An 18,280-nucleotide genomic window follows, 5' to 3' on the forward strand; every position below is an offset into this window, starting at 1 on the left:
GAAGTTACCTCTACCTCTACCTCTAGACATGAAGGGAAGGACCTTGGCTTTGTCTGTTAAAAGCCTCAAGGGCTGTTCGAAAAGGGGTAAGGCGATGTTAGCATCCGTTTATTCGCTTTCCAATTACGCGATACCCTCCTTTCTTGACTTTGTAGGCTTTTGGTCGATTGAATTTGCCCTCTGCGCTTTTGTCTGACCGTATCTGACTTCTAATAATAGGGTGTAGCATAGACAGGGGGTCGGTTGGGTAAGGTATCAAAGGTATAACGCAGTAGTTGGACACTCAAGCCAAACGTGACAAGCAAGTTTCTTTGCTCCCTGAAACACCAAACCATCAATTTCTGAAGGTTTTTACGCCTTTTCCCTCGTTCCTTATAATATTCCGATGTCATGGCGAGTAAAGTTGCGATGAGGAAAGTTGCCGACGAAAGTCACTGCTCATTCGGCAAGCGTGCACGTACCACCCGAGTCGAAATGCAGCTGCCTGGATGTACGCGTGTACCTCTACATTATTATTTATCTGAGCCCCTCATTCTCTTCCTCTTGTCATTAGGACACGTACTGTCTCCATTTACGAATTTGCACCAAAGTTACTCCCACCACCAGAAGCGCGGCCTTCCAAGCTTGCAACACTGCGGACTCGCTACCTCACCCCTCCTACCGACGTACCTGCGTACCGACGTCCCATCCCCAACGTCAAGCGGGCGATTACCGATTTCGATTACCGAGTCGTACCGTTGCCCACACCAACCATGGCAGACACAGACGACCTCTCCCAAGAAGAACTCCTCTGCTTCAAACCCGCCCATGAGATCTACGATACCTACTGCCAAGCCGGCCGCGACTATGATTTGGTCGTCGCTGTGACGAAAGTCATCATCGTCATGCTCCTCCTTGTCGTGATAGGGATTTTTCTTTGGGTCAACGCGAAGGGTTGGGATCTCCCCCAGAAGAGGCGTGGAAATGATGTTGAAGGCCAGGCATACAGCGACAGAGATGCCAATACTGAAGCCAAAAAGGGGCATGGAAATGGGAAGGATATTCGATCGAAAACGGATACCGTTGATGGGTTTGTGGAGACAATCCACAAGTTGGCGGTGGAGGGGAAGATACCCTGGGAGGCATATGAGGTCGTGAAAAGGGTTCGAGAGGAGCAGGCACGGGGTGCCACGAAAGAGGCTAATGGTGGTGGGTTTAAGGAAATCTTGACCATTACGGCGGAAATAGCACGGCGAGAAGTGAAGGACAAGGACAACAAGGCATAAGAGGTGAACGGAAACTTGCGGAGGTGGGCAACCGTTTCGGTACATGTTTGAATGTATTTTTCAGCAGAGCAAGTTCGTGCTCACTGATTCCAGTCTGTCCTCCCGCTTCTGTGGCTGGCCATGCCATTCCCGACTTCTTATCACGGGGAGACTTAGGGGCACTACGACAACGCTTTGACAAAGGACTTGGACAGGAGAGGCAGCCGTTCATGGAGAAGACTGACCCCATGAGCGCTGAACCGATCACCTTACCTATCTACAAAGAGAGTATGCAAGGAGAACACTGCTATTGTGCCCGAGCCAGTTACGCGCAATGATTCACCACAAGTACACCAAGAGCTACTCAACTAGCAGTTCAAATATATTCGTCCACGCGGATCGCTGTCTCCTGAGCCCGCCTCACATACGGCAACCAGCTCGACTTGAGATACCGAAAAGACCTTCTTCCTTGACGCAAAGCAAAGGACAGACGGCAAAGTCTACAAACTGAGAGGGCACGGCCGTCGTAAACTTCACCTTCCTCAAGTTCATATTCGTCGTCGACTCCCTGTTGCATCACCTGACTTCTCCCGCCCTTGAGAATTCAAGTCGGTTTTTTATCCCGAGACAACCAACGCAGTTGTTTCAAGGCTGGGTCAAAAGGGTTTCGGAAGACCACCAACAGACATGTTTGCTGGGAGCGGCGGCGGCCAGTGCGGTTATTCTGCCGATGGTTAATACATGTAGGATCGGAAGCAGATGGGCGTATACTATCTTTGGGGTATGTGGTGTATGTGGGGTTCTTGCCGTTGTTGGTGGTTCTTATGAGGATGGTTGGGTATGAGGTGGAGGGTCGAGAAGAAGTGGAGGGAGGATGCTAAGAGGATATCTAAGCTGGCAGCCAGGCAGCCAAAGTTCAAGGCCGCCATCGAACAACCCGGACAGCGCAAGCACCACCAGTTCTGGGAATATCTTCCCGCCATCCTTGACGATCCGACTGACTTGGACCCCGAGTCATTCGAAAAGATGCAGGCAGGAATCCCTTCGGCAGGGGAAGTTTGCACGCGGCGTGAGGCGGTTTGCCTGCCCAGGGTCCACGATTGGAAGCAGGCGGGATGGGAGGAGAAGGGATGGGGGTCTCGTTGACGAGCGAGGGGAGGTAGTGGCCAGGTACATGCGGATTCCTTCTGCTGCGTACTCCATGCATGTGGTCCCGATCTTCGCCTCTCTGTGGGGGTTAAAGTCGTGGTTGAGGGCTGAGTCGTAGTGGTACCAGCCCAACTCTCCTTGGTCGAAGATGGTAAAACGCAGTGGTCGTTGATGCAATGGGTATGCATCAACACCGCTCTCGTTGGAGCCAGATGCGGACTTCAGGTCCGGTGGCCTGATGATGTAGGCAACTCGGTCGCCGTAGAACACGACGACGAGCTTGCGGCTGTTGGGTATCTCAGCTTTGGCTGGGATGTAGACTTGGTCCCCAAAACTTCGAAGCGTCCATCTCAACGCCGGTAGTGATGGGAGTCCCTCCAGCCAATTCTTGGTAGTCAAGGCGTGCTACATGTTGGCAAATCCCAGGGCCACACTTTAGGGTAACTGGGTGGCAAGCATGAGGGAGCTGTCACTCAGGTTGGTCCGGTGGCTTGGCGAGATCTTCAAGGGCTTATTTAATAACTGTACTTATATTAAGGCTGAGGAACTGGTGGTCAACACGGAACATTGCCCAACAGCATCCCTGCTGCCAGCTGGTACATGTAATGGAGGCGCAGCCTGGGTGATATATTTCTGATTCGAAAAAGAAGGCCCTGGTGGCCTCTACGGTCCAGGATCCGGAGGTCCAATAGGGGTGTTAACAACTACCGTTGTAGGTTGACCGAAATTGTAGGTATGGGATGGCCGGTTATTTTTTGGTCTAAAATACCGAGACATGGTCCGAGTACCTTAGGTAGAAGGAGGCACTGGGGCGTCTGAGGATTGGGGCAGCGGCTGGAGACAGCGGACTCTCCCGTTGTGGTTGATTCCTTGATATCTGGATGACGCATTTGGGTTTTGAAGGGGACAGAGGCATCATCCACATGACCTCATGCTAGTAAATAATGGAATCATCCGATCTCCAAGTGAAATATCTAAGCTGTTCAAGTATTTCACCGAGATATTATCCAGAATCTGACAAACATATCCATTGATCCGACGCGTCTTGGGGATATCTTTCACCGCTTCTTATGATATCGGTTGAAAATTTGCTTTTGCCGTCTTGAACTGTGTTTGCTCTTGCTTCCAACCCCTACAGGTACTCTACCTCTAGGGAAAGACGGGGACGGAAGAAAAATCTATACACGGGTCAGCCTTCAATGCAGAGACTGACCAACCCACCTGCTCTGGTCTTGACGCTTCACAATGCCCCCCTCCGAAAGGATCACTGATGATCATCCCGGTCATCTTCTTGATGATTACGGCCCTGAAACCCGATGAACACTTGCACAAGGGCGCCACGGCCGAAAGCATCAAGCGAAAATTTTGTTATATAGCAGACATGACCACCTTCATCAAAGATTATATCATTGCCCCTTTTCTCGCCGGTTGCGCCGGCATGCTGGCCAAACTGGCTGGCATGGCCGCGACGCTGGTGGTATGGTGGGCTGGCTCGCCATGCGGCCGCAGGGTGTCCCGGAAAGATAAACGGGCCCAAGGGCTTCTGGTGCTTGTTCCGGTGGGACTTAGCCGCACCCAACGCAGTATTGCCAGCGCGCCGGCCGTAGAAAATGGCCAACGCCTGGAAGATCCGGAACTAGTCGTCGACGTGGTATCCTCCCACGATGTGCTGATCCTGACCGCCGTGGCGATGGAAACGAGGACCTCCGAGGTGCCCCGGTTTGGTGGAGCACTAGCGTAGGGCGTTGAAATGAGTGACGATCCGCCCCGAATTCTATCTAGTATCACCAGTTCCATATAAGTCCATAGTATTTCTCCTTGACCACAAGGTCATTCTTGTCGCAGCGTGCGTCAGGGTTCGCTAAGTCGCCGCGGCGGACGGCGACAGTGTGGGTTGGGAGTTGCTCCCAATCTTCGAACTGTATGGCCTTAAGGACAGGGCTAAATTGAGAGTCTTCAAAGCCTTGTAGGGCATGGGTAAAGAGCTCGGTGTACGAGACGCCCGCAAGTGCTCCGGCTGGCCCGATCTTCTGAGTTGGAGAGGAAATACTAACTCTCCTCCAACACGTTGGCCGGGTGCGGTGGAGCGGCAGCCAACAGTCTCCGTCTTGTAGGGTGCGGTGGTCTTGGTCTTCTTCTTGCTGGAAGGCATTGTGGGTGTGGTTGTTGGGTAGGGGAAATAGAAAGGAATAAGACGAGAAGAGGTGGGCTTAGTTGGGTTTGCAGCAGCTTCGCCTCCGACACCACCTTCGGTGGGTGCTGTACATGCAGATCGTGAGCGATGCCGCCATGAACGTCAAGGTGCGGAACGGAAATACGATGCCGTTGACCCCTAGCTTCTTTCTCTTTGGTTTACGCCTCATGGCCCCTCCCGAGTCTCGACATCACTCATGATGTGGCTCCAGTGGTTCCATGTAAATAGAAAATTCGGCCCCAGGAGGTCTGTCAGACGAGTCGCTTCCTCCGGTTGTCTCCCCGGCTCCCACCCCGGCTGACTGGTCCTAGCCCTCGACTCTCGGGTCAACTTGCGACTGCTGATGGTGAATACCCCAGGCAGATACTATGTTGTTCTCGATCATGTTTCTGAATGATTCAATGTTAGACGGTTGGCTCCCGGAGATTGGGTAGTTGAAGGGATAGCGGGATGGCGTTGGATCTGGGAACTCTGCCTCTTCGAACCGGACGGACTGCTCCAGCAGCCTTGTTGACGCCTGGTGTCCCCGCGCAACCCAAGAATCCTCTCCCTCTTATCCTCCTCATCCCCAAAGCACCTAGGAGAGGCCATATAGGCACTCTTCCTTGGTGTTGACATTGATACCTGTGTCCACATGCGCACAATGGTACGCGGCGCACGGGAACCAGTCGGTTCTTCCACTGATCTGGTGATCCCAGTGCATGACAGGCGGCATTCAAGTTCGTTCTGCGAGACCTTGAGAACGCTGGTTGTACGGAAAGAGCTAGGAGAGGTACCTAAGTATATGGGAGAGAACCCCATTCTCATAGTTGCAACGTTGAAGACTCCGGATATGGAAGGCTGTTGTTGCTTTCCGGGTTGATGGAAAGGGCGGCTGAAGTTCTTCTGGAAAGCGGTGGGTAGTAGTGAGGAGGGAACATAGAATTGTTCCAAAGCCAACTAGCTCCTGAGGGTCGAAGGTGTAGTCGTCACCGTACGCCTTCAACCTAGACCGGTGCTGAGAAGCCTAGTCAGGCATGACGCTCTTGACTTTTGGCGCTGAGAACGCACATGATGAAAGAATGTCGATGACCTTCGGATCCGTTCTACAGGCAAGTAAGTGCCTCGATATTGGCATCGCCCTGAGATATTCGCCATTCGCACAGGCTCGAATGAATTCCACGTCCCCAAGTCGTGGCGGCCAGTGATCCAGTGAGCAGCGCCGGACATGAGTGTAGGCTGGTGAGAATTGGGGACCTGGGGGAAGGGTGGAGAGCCAGGCAGGCGGAATGTGGTGGTGTATGGTTCTGCTGAATGGGCGGCAGCCATTGTTGCTTCGCCGCTTGGCTTGGCTGATGCCTGCTTTGGAGGGCTGGAGTGGTGTAGTTGGTGTTGGTGATGAGGTCTGGGAGAAGAATGAGAACCGGAAAAGTTCAATTGGCCAAAACTCTCGTTGACTTCTTCTTCTTCGATACTGTCCAACGCGTTGTCAATTTCCTTGGCGTGGTACCGTCAGTCAGGTCAATGGCCGGATGATCGTTGGTCACCGGGTTCGGATGCGGTGGGACTTCGGAGGAGCATGCGTAGAGGAAGAGAAGGGAGGCATTGTGATGCGATATCCAAATGTTAATTAAGCGATTACAGCGAGAACCAGAATTGGCGGTAAGGAACAGCTTTAAAAGCAAAAATGCATACAGAAAGAACGCAAAGATTGGTTGATATTTCGGCGAAGTTGAGTTGTCGTCAATTGCGAAGGCTCCCTCACTCCCCAAAGCGACTGCCAAGCCATCTTATGGAAAGTGGGTCCACTCAGCTTTCATGCATCACCGCAAAAAGAACTGCAAAAAGAATATACAGAAAAGATCAACCTCCTTCGGTAAGGATCGAACTTACAGCCTCCAGATTAACAGTCTGACGCGCTAGCCAATTGCGCCACGAAGGATATTGGATGATGATGCCCAGCGAACTCCATTTCGCCATGGATTGGACCCGCGATTTGGCGCCGGGCGACTTTGTGTACTTGCATGGTTTTTGTTTGGGGGTTATATACCCACACTCTTACACTCCCACAAGTCGTCGTGATTCGAAAATGTTCCTCGACACAGAAGCTGCTTTAGCAAAACGATGTTAGAACCAAAACATCACCACCACATACATCTACGTTACATTACGCTTGGAGGGATCCGTGATAAGGAGAAAAGGGTGCAGATCTGTACTCTTTCGTCTCCTTTTCTTTTTCGCTTTCTGAGGAGTGCTTTCCGTTTTACCCGCGTGTTGCACTTGTGCGAAATCTGTCTTGAATTTTTGTTCCTTTCGCCTCTCTTCGCATCATTGTCCTGCGACACCACCTCTTGATGCACCGACTTTTGCTCAATGAGTCAAGACATGAGGGATCTTCACGTCTCTTTTATTGCATTCTTCATTCTATGCAAAGCTCCTCCGATGCAGGTACTTCCTCTCCCTGGCGATCCTCTCCCTTGCTTCCACCCATCTGCCATCTGTTCACCTACCGAACCGAACCAGCCCGAACCGTCCGCAAGGGGTGGCGGGCAGAGTAGGGCAGATATCGATCGACCAATCTTCTTCAAAGGCTGCAGAATGAACAAAGATCCCTCCGTCCGATCGGTAAGGTACCTGCATTGCGGCTTGCTTGAGGCATAACGGTTCCCAACTCTCACCTTCTCCTTGAACCACCTGAGCGGTTTGATCCGGTGCCGGTCTTTGCTGCATTTCCACAGCCAGGAAAGACTCCAGAGGCAGGTGAAGTATCATCGTGAGGAAAGGGCAGTAATTTTGAATAGTACTTATCATTCTTATTCTTCAAGCTATCAGAAAGCTCAAAAAGCCCAGAAAGCCTAACCTAAGGTAACCTAGCTAGCTATCATCAATAATGTCCATGTAAAACCCTAGCAAGCAAGTATTGTTCATTTGGAACTCCAATACTCCGTAGTCCGAAGAAAATCGAAGCAAATAATCATCCAATCCATTCATGATATGATATATCCATCATTTCCATTTCCACATTTCCACATTTCCTTCGAGTCAGGCATGAATAAATGCCTTTTAATCTCCATCCATTCCCATGTAGCAAAGCGTAGCATAGCCTTTTGTAGCCTTTTCCAGCTTGGAGGCAATATGCCCCATGATAGGTAGGGAGAACTGTTATAGACATGAACCGTACAGTAGTCTATACATGTATCGAACCATCATAGTCCGAAAATGTCTTCACGACATGATGCCGTAATGCCGTGATTGACGAAGGCCGTCTAACGAACGACCGAGGAGGAGGTTTCATCCCAAAACCACTAGCATTCAGCAATATCCACCTCTCCCAAAACACTCTCACGAACCGGCGAGGACGGGGCGCTGGCCTGATCCTTGGCGCTCTCGCTCTCCCAGAGCTCAAAGCTCTCGCCCGTGCCCTCGATCGGCTCCAAAACCGCAGCCTTGACCGGTCCGTCGTGAACGCCCATAATGCCATCGATGCTGGCCACATCGTCGGAGTCGCTGCAAGAGCTGGTGTCGGCCTCATCGGCTTCGTCATCTTCGAAGTTGTCGACGAAAATGTGGGGAATGTCGCTGTGGGACTTCTCGCTGTCCTCCTCTTGTGCCTCGTCAGTCTGAACCGCGGGGCCAGCAACGGACGCGGCAACATCATCCTCATCACCGGGCACCACAAAGAAATCCTCGTCATCGGTTCCTTCAGGCCAGAAATCTTGGCTGTTCATCTCCTGCAACGGACCCCTGTTCTTCTCCACCATCATGTCATCTGCATCCGAACCTGCACCTCGTGTCGAAGGAGTCCGTGCAGACTGGGGAATCTGGCTGACATCATCGGTAGGCGGCACGTTCTCCTTGTCACGTCCCTCTGCGCATTCACGCGTCTCGCGCTTTTCGGTCTCCTCGTCACTGCTGATGTCAAGGACGCAGGTGCTGTGCTGCAGGAGGTTGGTCATTTCCTGCTCGGGAGTGTCCTCGTGGATGTCGAAGAACCAGTCAGACTTCATGGTCGAGGGGAAGAAGGATTCGGTTTTGGTGTTGGTGGATTTTGTTGACTTGGTCTCGCGAAGGCCGCCGAAATAGCTGGGAATGGTACCCATGAGGGCGGCATCGAGGGAGAAAGGTGCAGAAACGCCTCCAAATGATGGGGGCTCGATGCGTTGGGTGCGGCGCTTGGAAAGGATACCGTCCTTCTTGGAGCCGCGAGTGGGAGATCGGCCAGCGGGGGCAGTGAGGGTTGTGGAAGCGGCAATGCGAGTATTGAGACGAATCTGCTGAGACTTGGCTTGGAGGATGTGCCTAGGCTGGGTGGATGTGTTGCCGAGAACCATCTTTCCGACAGAGGGGACTGGTGTGCTGGCCTTCTTGAGGACATACTGGGAAGGCTTCATGATGTAGAGGTGTGAAGACTTTGCCCGCTTCGAGAACATGCTGGGGTCGACATTTTCGGCATCGTCGAGGGGGTCAACCTCGGCGGCCTTCCTCTTGGTAGAGAGGGCTAGAAGTGGTGTTAGCTAGTGCATCGACACAACGACATATCAAGCAGACCGATAAAGGGACAAAAGCGGAAAAGATCGAACAGACGAGATGCAATCCAGATGGCAGCAGAAAGTAAAGAAGACGAACTTACCATTCTGTCTGTTTTTCAAACTCGTCAGCCCCGACAACCTCCCCTCATTAAGGGGAGCAAACGGTTGACGACTAACGGCAGCCATTGTAGTTTGATGGATAATGAAATGATACTGTCAGGGGGGAAGAAAAGAGAGCTGACAGCTGCGGAGTTAAAAGAGTGTGCAAGGTACACACGAACGCCGCGCGCTGTTTCGCGGAAGCGCGGTAGTGTCGGGTATGACGGAGTTGCCAGGCGTGGTTCCCGCGAATCTTCGTGTGGGTTTCGCAGCTGCTTCGCGTGCTGTGAAGGAGGAGCGGGCGTATCTAGAACAGGCACAGAACCCGAACCAAAAGAAATGGAATGCAACAGGTACAGGCAAGCGCCGAGACAAGGGGGGCAGGGCAGAGACAGGGGGCTTGGCTCAACGTGCCCAGGAGAGGAGAGAGAAAAATGCGGGGGTTCTGTATATGGTTGATGTTTGAGTACAGATCCAACCGTTGGACGTGCAGAATTGCTTGATATTCTCTGCCACGGGTTGTGTCTTTCGGCTTGGTCTTGCTTCCGGATGGGATGCAAAGAAAGGAGTAATATATTCGGGATTGAGAAAGAAGAGTAGGCTGTTGAAGAAAAGCGAGGAAGAAGAGCGAGAAGACGTCCGATAGTCGAGGGATGCGATCGATTCTTATCGAAATCCGCAAAGATGAGTCTGTAAATCGGGCTGTGTGTTCTGGTGTTCTATCGGATTGGTGCGACGGTCTCGTCCAATGCGATTCGCTGTATGTTAAGGCGCAAGTTCAAAACTGCTTTGGCTTTTCGAGATGGTGGTGGTCTGGAGGTTGAACGTCAAGCAACACCAATACAATCTACGACTGCATAACTGTTAGCGCAGTACTTGTGCAATGGATGGCTGCCTCTATGTTCTACGTAGCGTCGCAACGGGAGGTTTCCTCCCCGAGAGACATACTGGAGATACCTGACCGGCTTGATATTACTGTCGGGATTGATTCTACAACCAATTGTGTGTTTCGGGTACGTCGGCCTGAAAGTCGAGTGTCGCAATCGTTGACACTGGTATCCTTCTGTCGGGCAACAGCTACAAGTTGCGAGTCGGTGATGATAGTTGGATGTAGTTTCGACAGTCCAATTCGAGAGACGTCGACAGTGGCGGACCGGCGGAAATCGGGACGGATTGAATTGACTGTCGGGTACCGAATGACTATGCGAGTCTTGTCGAGTCAATATCGTACCTCGATGTAGGTAGGATGACTCGTTCGTATGTCGTATGTCGGCGACCGTAGATTAGGCGACAAGATATTGTCGATGCAGCTCACGAGAAGGAGGCTTCCGGATAGGGCAGGGGTGAAAGAGCGAAAAATAAGGTGATGGTGGATTGAAGAGTTGTGGAAAGACTGGTCACCGACGGTCGGGTAATCGGTGTTACAACTGGGCAGCCAAGTCTAGTGAATTGGTCGAAGGGACGGAACCTGGAACTTGAAGTGTCCCTTCTCTCTGGTGGATTCTCAGGTTCTCTTCCCCGTTCTTTCCTGTCCTGTGGCTTTCACTTGCAGTGCGGTGGAGAGGGGAAGGCTGGACCGAACCTGAAGAGCCCAGACGCTGACGATGACTGTGAAGGGCCACTGGTCCGTCGGCTTCCAGTGACCGGAGAACTTGACTGACGTGCCTTTTTCGTGCTAAAACACCATTTCTCAACGCGCGCCGTCGCCACTTTCTTCCAATCAGAACGTGCGACGGAATCGCGGGAAGCGGAGGAGAAAGAGGCGTCTAGAGGCGCAAGCCACGTAAGGGATCGCAGAGAGGTCAGTGTCATCCCTGAAACCACTTTAACAGACCTTAAGAGAAGAATGCGCGCTGTGGAAATTTGTTTAAGTGCCTGCAGATAGTCTCAGTCCTTCACCCCTGTTGCAATCGCCGTCATAACTGAACCATCCCAAGTATTTCTTTTAAGAGCTTGCAGGTGAGAATTGGAGGGTCTGAAATCAGATTAGGTTGTCCGCCGATCCATCCATCAATGTTGGTGAGGTATCCAATGCGCCGTAGAGTTGCAGGACCTGCAGAGTCTCTGAACGAAGCTCCCGTCTTCAGTTTCGAATTTCTGCCCACCATCTAGACATTTCTTGTACGTACCGTGCATCTCTGGCGCGCTGCCGTACAAGTTGAGTGGCCGCCTCCAAAGAAATCAATTAGCTTGTGGGACCAATGGCAGCGCGTGGTGCCTTCCCGCCTCACACCTCCACGCCCGCGGGGAACACCGCACCGCACCGCGTCTTAGGCCCCGCAGGCATTAAAGTGGTTGACCCACACCACTTCTTGTGCGCGGCAGGGATCCTTCAACCTTCGCAAATGCGGCCCATCGCAGACATGTAAAAGGGCAGCCAGTGTCTGGACTCTGGCCCGTACAATTAATGCAGCATTTTCTGGTCTTTTATCAGGGAGTCGATATCAGCCCGTTGAATTCCCAAACCCAATGCGCCCTTCCTTTTTCGTCATCGGGCAAAATGACGTCGACAGGAGGCTGAAGGAGAGAAGGAGAGAATGTTCCATTCTTCTGCTTGACGAAGAGCAGCCATCCAGGCCGTAGAGGTCCTCAATCTCTGGGTTCCGACGATGGCGTATGCTTCGGTCAGGTCAGCCAGCAATGGAGGGCATCATTTTCTTACCTATGGCGATTGTTGTACAACGACCTGTTAGCCAAGTTCAAACATGAGACTCCTCGAGACTGCTTGTGGTCCCCTATCAGATCTCGTCGCGAGCCACCAATTCACGAGTCCTTGTACTCCTCTAGCACCAAATCCTGCGCCCCGAATGTCTTTTGCGTGCTTCGAGGTGGTCTTGACTCTGCTGTGCCGTCACATTTTGGACAGCGTTACACAAGATCTCGTTGAACCGGTAGTCGATCCTGATACTCGGACAGACTTACCTACTGTGTGGTGTTCGAGGACATTTTGAGTTTGGTCGACCTGGAGTCGGTATGCGTGTCTCGCCCGGTCCTGAGGTCAAGGCGTTATCTGCAACCACTTTAACGATATGCAAGCACTTTTTAACACTGAAACCGACCATTGCCTCCCCAATGCTCGGTGTTGCGGCAACAGCTTGCCTTGTCTCACTCTTCACAAATCTTTTGGAAAGTGGCAATGCTGGTACTGCTATCCCTGATACATGTCTGGGAAATTGTGTCGGTATTACCCCTGGGACGTCGAGTTCTTAATTGGATGGTAGGTATCTTCAACCATCAAATCTGCTGGGCAAATGGCATGACTCTTTGCGTCTCCAGGTTGGACTTCATAGGCTGGAGGAGCGTTCTCGTGAGAAAATCCAGACTTTATGTATTCAGAAAAAGGGTACTAGCAGGTAATGTTAATTAGGTGGCTTTTTTCTAGAAAGATAAATAAACTGCGTAGTGCTAAGTGGTGTCCCAGATGAGCCGTAACGACATGTTCAAGGGGAAGGGAGGATTGTGGCACCCAACCCTAACCCTGATTGCAATCAAGCAGGAAGACGCCCCTGAACTCCCTCTTTCGCAATGACAACGAAGTTTCGAGTACTCCCGTGTCCATAACTAACATTGTTTCCACCAGTGAGAACTGTAGGCCTAAGTTTTGTCTTAACATCTGTTTGTACCGCACCAGTTCCCCCAAGAACTCATGGGTAAGGCTAGGGGATGATGTCCGCTTCACACAGTCCAGCTCACCTCCAGGGCAAAGGGCACCATGCAAGCCAACCGCTACCGCACTCGTACTTCCCCGTGGTAGCTGTAGTGTGTGCAGAGCAGTGATGAGAGGAGCACCCACTCAAGCCATCTCGTACCACCTGGCGAGCCCCGGTTAGCGCTCCCGAGGACATGGCTCGCTCAAAATGCACGTCTGGGCCGGTGTGATAAGCCTCGCAGCAGCATCTCTATGCGATCTGGGCTTCGTGGCACCTCTGCCGGACCTTCCTTGTCCTCTGCTGAAGCCCCAAGCTGGTCCAATTAACCTTTCATCTCGAGTTTTTAGTCTCGTCCTCCTGTGGTTGAGATGCGATGATGCCCAAAGTTCTCCTGGGCCAGTTTCATCACTTCAGTCACGTATTGAAGGGGGCTGGAGCAGATAATATCTCTTAAGAGTCCAGCAGCAGCAGAGACAGTCAACTGAAGGTGTGCCACGAAGCGAGACAGAGACTGGGTTCGCAGTATGCAGACCTGGAACTCGATAATTGTGGTTGAGGGGTGCATAAAGATTCGGCGTGGATGGATGTCTTTCGTCGCCCGGTCGGTCTGGATGGGAGAGTCCTATTTCCGGTGGCGAATCCCAGCATCTCCGACTGGTCTCCGCCTGTAGACCACCGTACCGATCCTCTTGCGTAATCTGATACTGTTGAGAGTCAGGCAGAAGCGGGGAGACTTGACAGATACCACCATGTGGTTGGTATTCAGACAGTCATGGCGCCGTCGGGATGAGGAAGTGAGCCCTGGGATCGCTGCAGGATGGCGTACCCACCACTGGAGCAGTGGGTGAGCGGCGTTCCTTGTCTTGGTTGCCGATATCCTTGGGCAGAGCGTCTCCGGCTGGAGAGCTGAAAGCCAGTCGGTGTTATCGTCGCCAATTTCTGTGCTCAGTGGACGACAGCGAACAGAACATTCTATGTACGTCCTCCTCGCCGAAGTCACGGCCGGAGCTTTGGAAACCATCGAGTCTATGGTGTTGCTCGTCCTTGACGACGGCCATCAGGACACGTCATGGCCGTAGGGCCGGTGGATGAGGAGAAGGACACTGAAGATGCGCCGGCGCAGAATCTAGGCCTTGTCAGCGGCAGTTTTCATGCAGGACATCGCAGATTTAGAGCTTACCGGGTATGACAAGGAAGGCCCTGGGAGGGTGAGAGATAGCTCGGGATAATGACCAATGCAAATACTTTGCTCAGTTCAAAGCCCAAGACACCAAAACCTCAAAGGTTCTCGCACTGAAACTCAATGTTCATGATCGGTGGATCGACGCTGTCAGATTGTAGCTCGCAATAATGGTGGTGCCGAAGAGTGAGTAGGTGACGAAGGCCATACCAACTGCACAGGGACGTTTTTAGCAACCAGGCGAATATTCCCAGCCGTTCATAGTCAGCCCAAGGTACTTGGAGATTGCATGACTTCGGCGGGACGGTAAAGGATCACCTTGCGGTTGCTTTCATCAGTTTTGGGTACTTGAATGTTGCTTGAATTCTGTACTGGGTCAGCACTCGAGGACAAAACGGGTTGAACGGTTGGAACGGCTCCAAATATCCGTTTTGTTTTAAACCGCTTTCCCACTTGGAATTTTCTCCAAACATTTTCGGATCATATCAACGGTTTCATGACTCGATGCGACTTGGAAATGACAAGTTTTGCTCTAGTGACCGAAGGACCAACACCAAGAAAGGCAGTCAAATCGTGAACAATGTGCCTACGGAGCTTGCCAAAACTTGAAGTCCATCCGCAAACAAGGGTTTCGACATTTTGCTGACCAGTCCACTGCAATATGTGTCTTCTGTAGAAAAGTCTGGAACTGGTACAACACGGCACAAGTTCAACCATCACTTGAGGGTGAACTGGTATCGCCAAGCTCGTACCTGGTGGCTGGAAGGTTCGTAGAGCTTTGAGCGTTGGAAGTCGACGAGCCAGGTTGTTTCTGAACTGCCCTGGTGACGAACAATAGAGATTGGCTGTGGAATTCAAGAGGAAAAAATCGAGGAAGAAAATGACCCCAAATCTGGAAATTTGCTGCCCTCATCGTCAGGCGTCAAGTCTTTAACACCGCGAAGGAAGTCGCAGTGGAAATATCAAAGCTGGTAGCTGCGAGACACACCGCAGCAGTAGCCCTGTCACTGCTCCATAAATCGAATATCATTATATCTGAACGTCGGCGGAAAGACGTGTCAAATTGTTAAGGCCATAATACTGCGACAGGCACATGCCCGCCCGAGAAAGCGGCTGCCCAGTGCGCACCTTCCCCTAATTGTCCACTTACAACTGCAGCTTCCCTTCCACCCTGGGCCTCGCGAACCTTGCTGTCCCACTCCATCCGTCGCATCACCAGTTCCATTGAACACCATCGATTCAATCCAATATTCCCTCCCTAACTTCCAAACCCATAATCCATCCCATCTACCCCCTTCAAGCCCAACTGCCCACCTCCCATCCTCATCGCCCCCAACAACCCCAGCAACAACACCCACGCAATGGCCTCCACATCCACATCCACAGACCCAACACCTCCCTCCCAGTATGGCGACAACACCAACAACGGCATCGTGCGCGGCGCCCTAATAGTAGTCGAAGGGCTCGACCGCAGCGGCAAAACGACGCAAGTCAAGCTTTTGGAGGAACGATTCCGTAAAGAAGGGAAAAGGGTCAAGACCATGCGTTTCCCGGATCGAACGACGCCCATCGGGCAAATGATCGATTCGTATTTGAAGAGCCAGGCGCAGATGGAGGACCATGTTATTCATTTGCTGTTTAGCGCGAATCGGTGGGAGGCTGTGTATGTTTCTTTCTTAGTTATTCTTCCCCTTCTTTTTTCAATACCCTTCGGTTTCCGTTGTCTCGTTCTATTTCCTCGTTCCATCTTCGTTCTCTCGTTCCTCCTTGCCATGTCGCCTCTATCATGTCCCCAGTCCCCATTGTACACTGCTCACAAACCAAACGAAGACTAACACCTCGGGATCAACAGAAAAACCATAACCACCGAACTATCCCTCGGCACAACCCTCATCCTCGACCGATACTACTACTCCGGCATCGTCTACTCCGCCGCCAAGCAGAACCCCTCCCTTTCCTTATCCTGGGCCCGCGCCCCCGAAATCGGTCTTCCACGCCCGGATCTCGTTCTCTTCCTAGACCTAGACGAAGAACAAGCGCGCTTGCGGGGAGGGTGGGGAGATGAGCTTTACGAAAGGGCAGAGATGCAACGACGAGTGAGAGAACTATTTTGGGGTCTGTCGATGGGAAGGGTGGGGACTGTTACTGTTCCTGCAGGGGGGACGGCGGCTCTTGGTGGTGCTGGGACTGGAGGTGGAGGTAGTGGTGGGAAAGGAGATGGGGAGGTGAGTAAACGGGAGGCGGTGTTGCTTAGCGATGAGCCAGCGGCGCAGGAAGAGGTGGCTGTTGGTGCGCCGACACCATTAGCTGGGTCTGCGGGCGGGCAGCATATTGCGAGGGAGTATGCGTTTAGGCAGGAGGAGGAGGATTTGCATGTTGTTGATGCGAGCGCGAGCGTGGAGGAGGTGGCGGAGGAGGTGTGGAGGGTTGTAAGTGCGAGGGTGGAGGTGGTGGAGAGGGGGGAGGTTGGCAAGGTTATTAGGAGGGTGTTGTGATGGCGATGAAAAGCTTCGTTGGCGTTTAGGGAGTTCGGTTTCTGGATATTGCGTATTAAGCAATTGTTTGCCTTCGACAATGCAGAACTCAGAGCTGGAATCATGAGCCTTTTCACCACATGAATGAGTCCAAGTACAACGACGAGAAGATAACAAATAATCACCTGTATTGGGTATCAATGCTCCTACTCCTTATGCTATCTGTTCGTCCTTACCATGGTATGCGTTCTAAACGCTGTGACCCCCTAAACAAAATAAACAATGGCCATCATGCCCCTTGAACGCCGCCAACAAATAACAATGCCACTAAGACTCCGCCATCCCACGTTCGAAATCGCGTCTTGTCATCAGGCGATGTGCTCTAGAGTAGAGCCCGCCTCCTCACACATTCAACGGAAGATCCTCCTCCCACCAGTTCTAGTAGGGAACCTCTCGACACCGTTCTGCTGCTGCTGATACCAAATCAGCTGCATGCCGACACCACCACCCTCGAAGCTTATTTTATACCGACGCAAAGCCTCGCGGAGATGTTCCGGACGTAGCGGACCGCGACGGTCGTCTCGCTCCTTTTCTTTCTCCTGCTGGGAAGCGTCGGGCATGTTCTCGTCGCTCTTCTCGGCCGCCGGATCTCCGGCTTCTGGGTTCTCGCCATTGGTTGTCTGGGTACCATCTCCTTGTGATTGTGTTTGCTGTTGCTTTGGTCCCGCATTGTTGCTGTTGGAAGCAGCCGCTTGATGAGGAGTCGCCGGCGGACTAGGCAGATCAGTCTGTTTCTCCTCTGTCTTTTCGATCCATTCTGCTTGCACACGTCGTGCGCCCTCGATGATGTCGCCGATGAAAACCTTGGCTACGGCTCGCATGCCGATAACCACGTTTTCGGTCACGGACTGGGAGATGGTTGCGTTGATCAACTGTTTTTGGCAAAGTCAGCAGACACTCTCGACCAAAACCAAACGGGCTAGGAAGAAAGGGGAAAAAAGAAAGAAGAAAACATACCCTCCTAACACCAGCCTTACTCAAATTCGCCGCCCTCCAATTCTCAAACCGATCAAATTGATCCGCCGAAAACGCATTAATCAGCATGCCCCTCTGCCTGTGCTCCTCCTCCTTCTGTTCCTTGGTCAACGTATCCGCCGTAGCCGCCACCTCCGTCGGGCCCTCATCATCATCCTGATCATCCTGTCCTCCTTGTCCCTGTCCCTCTTTACCCGCGGCAGCAGAACTCTTAGCACCTCTCCCCACAGTCGACCCACCACCAACCTCACTAGGCGGCGCCGTCCCCGGCTTCCCTGAAGTCCCACCAGCACCGCCAGCAGCAAGATTAGGCGTCATCTCCCTCGCCTTCTCGGCTTTACTTTTCCTGCCGCGCTTCTTCTTGGGCGGACCGGTGGGAACGGTAGGAGCGGCGCTGGCACCGGCTGCGCTGACGACCGATTGGCCCGTGCCGCTGACGTAGGACATGGCGTCTATGTCGACTGAGGGAGAACGCGCGCCGCCACCGCCGCCGCTGCCGCCGGGGGCTTCATCAGGTGGAAAGGAGGTTTGGCGGAGAGGGTGGGCGGAGCCGATAGACATAACAGAACCTTTGCGGCGCTTCATGTTGGGTGAGGGACCGCCGTCTGCGGCGCGTTTCTTGGAGAGGGAGGAGGTGGTGAGGGAGGGCAGGTGCGGTGGGGAGCGGGCGCCGCCGGCGAAGGAGTAGTTCGGTGGTGAGGCCATGGTGATGGGTGGGATGTGGTCGTGTTGGTTTGGTTTGGTTTA

General features: G+C 52.6%; 6 protein-coding genes and 1 non-coding gene across 7 annotated transcripts; 3 read left to right on the forward strand and 4 right to left on the reverse strand.

The window, feature by feature from the left end:
- Positions 1–752: 752 nt before the first annotated feature.
- SMAC4_09149 (uncharacterized protein) lies at positions 753–1,265 on the forward strand (the record flags this gene model as incomplete). Its single annotated transcript, XM_003345123.1, has 1 exon — positions 753–1,265. The coding sequence occupies one exon, from the start codon at positions 753–755 to the stop codon at positions 1,263–1,265; it is 513 nt and encodes a 170-aa protein (XP_003345171.1).
- Positions 1,266–3,663: 2,398 nt separating this feature from the next.
- On the forward strand, positions 3,664–4,134 carry SMAC4_09148 (uncharacterized protein; the record flags this gene model as incomplete). The annotated part of the gene is made up of 1 exon (XM_003345122.1): positions 3,664–4,134. One exon carries the CDS (start codon positions 3,664–3,666, stop codon positions 4,132–4,134), a length of 471 nt encoding a protein of 156 aa, XP_003345170.1.
- Positions 4,135–4,177: 43 nt separating this feature from the next.
- SMAC4_09147 (uncharacterized protein) lies at positions 4,178–5,003 on the reverse strand (the record flags this gene model as incomplete). Its single annotated transcript, XM_003345121.2, has 2 exons — positions 4,461–5,003; positions 4,178–4,410 (listed from the first exon to the last, which is right to left on the reverse strand). The coding sequence occupies exons 1-2, from the start codon at positions 4,543–4,545 to the stop codon at positions 4,178–4,180; spliced, it is 318 nt and encodes a 105-aa protein (XP_003345169.1). The 5' UTR covers positions 4,546–5,003.
- A 1,431-nt stretch (positions 5,004–6,434) lies between these two features.
- Positions 6,435–6,508, reverse strand: SMAC4_13340. Its single transcript has one exon. It is a non-coding gene; the product is annotated as a tRNA-Asn (tRNA).
- Positions 6,509–7,358: 850 nt separating this feature from the next.
- Positions 7,359–10,856, reverse strand: SMAC4_09146 (uncharacterized protein). The gene is made up of 3 exons (XM_066090900.1): positions 10,143–10,856; positions 9,197–10,047; positions 7,359–9,064 (listed from the first exon to the last, which is right to left on the reverse strand). Exons 2-3 carry the CDS (start codon positions 9,279–9,281, stop codon positions 7,872–7,874), a joined length of 1,278 nt encoding a protein of 425 aa, XP_065946302.1. The 5' UTR covers positions 9,282–10,047; positions 10,143–10,856; the 3' UTR covers positions 7,359–7,871.
- Positions 10,857–15,149: 4,293 nt separating this feature from the next.
- SMAC4_09145 (uncharacterized protein) lies at positions 15,150–16,696 on the forward strand. The gene is made up of 2 exons (XM_066090899.1): positions 15,150–15,687; positions 15,877–16,696. The coding sequence occupies exons 1-2, from the start codon at positions 15,386–15,388 to the stop codon at positions 16,517–16,519; spliced, it is 945 nt and encodes a 314-aa protein (XP_065946303.1). The 5' UTR covers positions 15,150–15,385; the 3' UTR covers positions 16,520–16,696.
- A 212-nt stretch (positions 16,697–16,908) lies between these two features.
- SMAC4_09144 (uncharacterized protein) lies at positions 16,909–18,238 on the reverse strand (the record flags this gene model as incomplete). Its single annotated transcript, XM_003345118.1, has 2 exons — positions 16,909–17,430; positions 17,516–18,238. 2 exons carry the CDS (start codon positions 18,236–18,238, stop codon positions 16,909–16,911), a joined length of 1,245 nt encoding a protein of 414 aa, XP_003345166.1.
- Between the last annotated feature and the right edge of the window lie 42 nt (positions 18,239–18,280).

This window comes from Sordaria macrospora, chromosome 2 (assembly GCF_033870435.1).
Source record: "Sordaria macrospora chromosome 2, complete sequence".
In the NCBI taxonomy this organism is placed as follows: domain Eukaryota; kingdom Fungi; phylum Ascomycota; class Sordariomycetes; order Sordariales; family Sordariaceae; genus Sordaria; species Sordaria macrospora.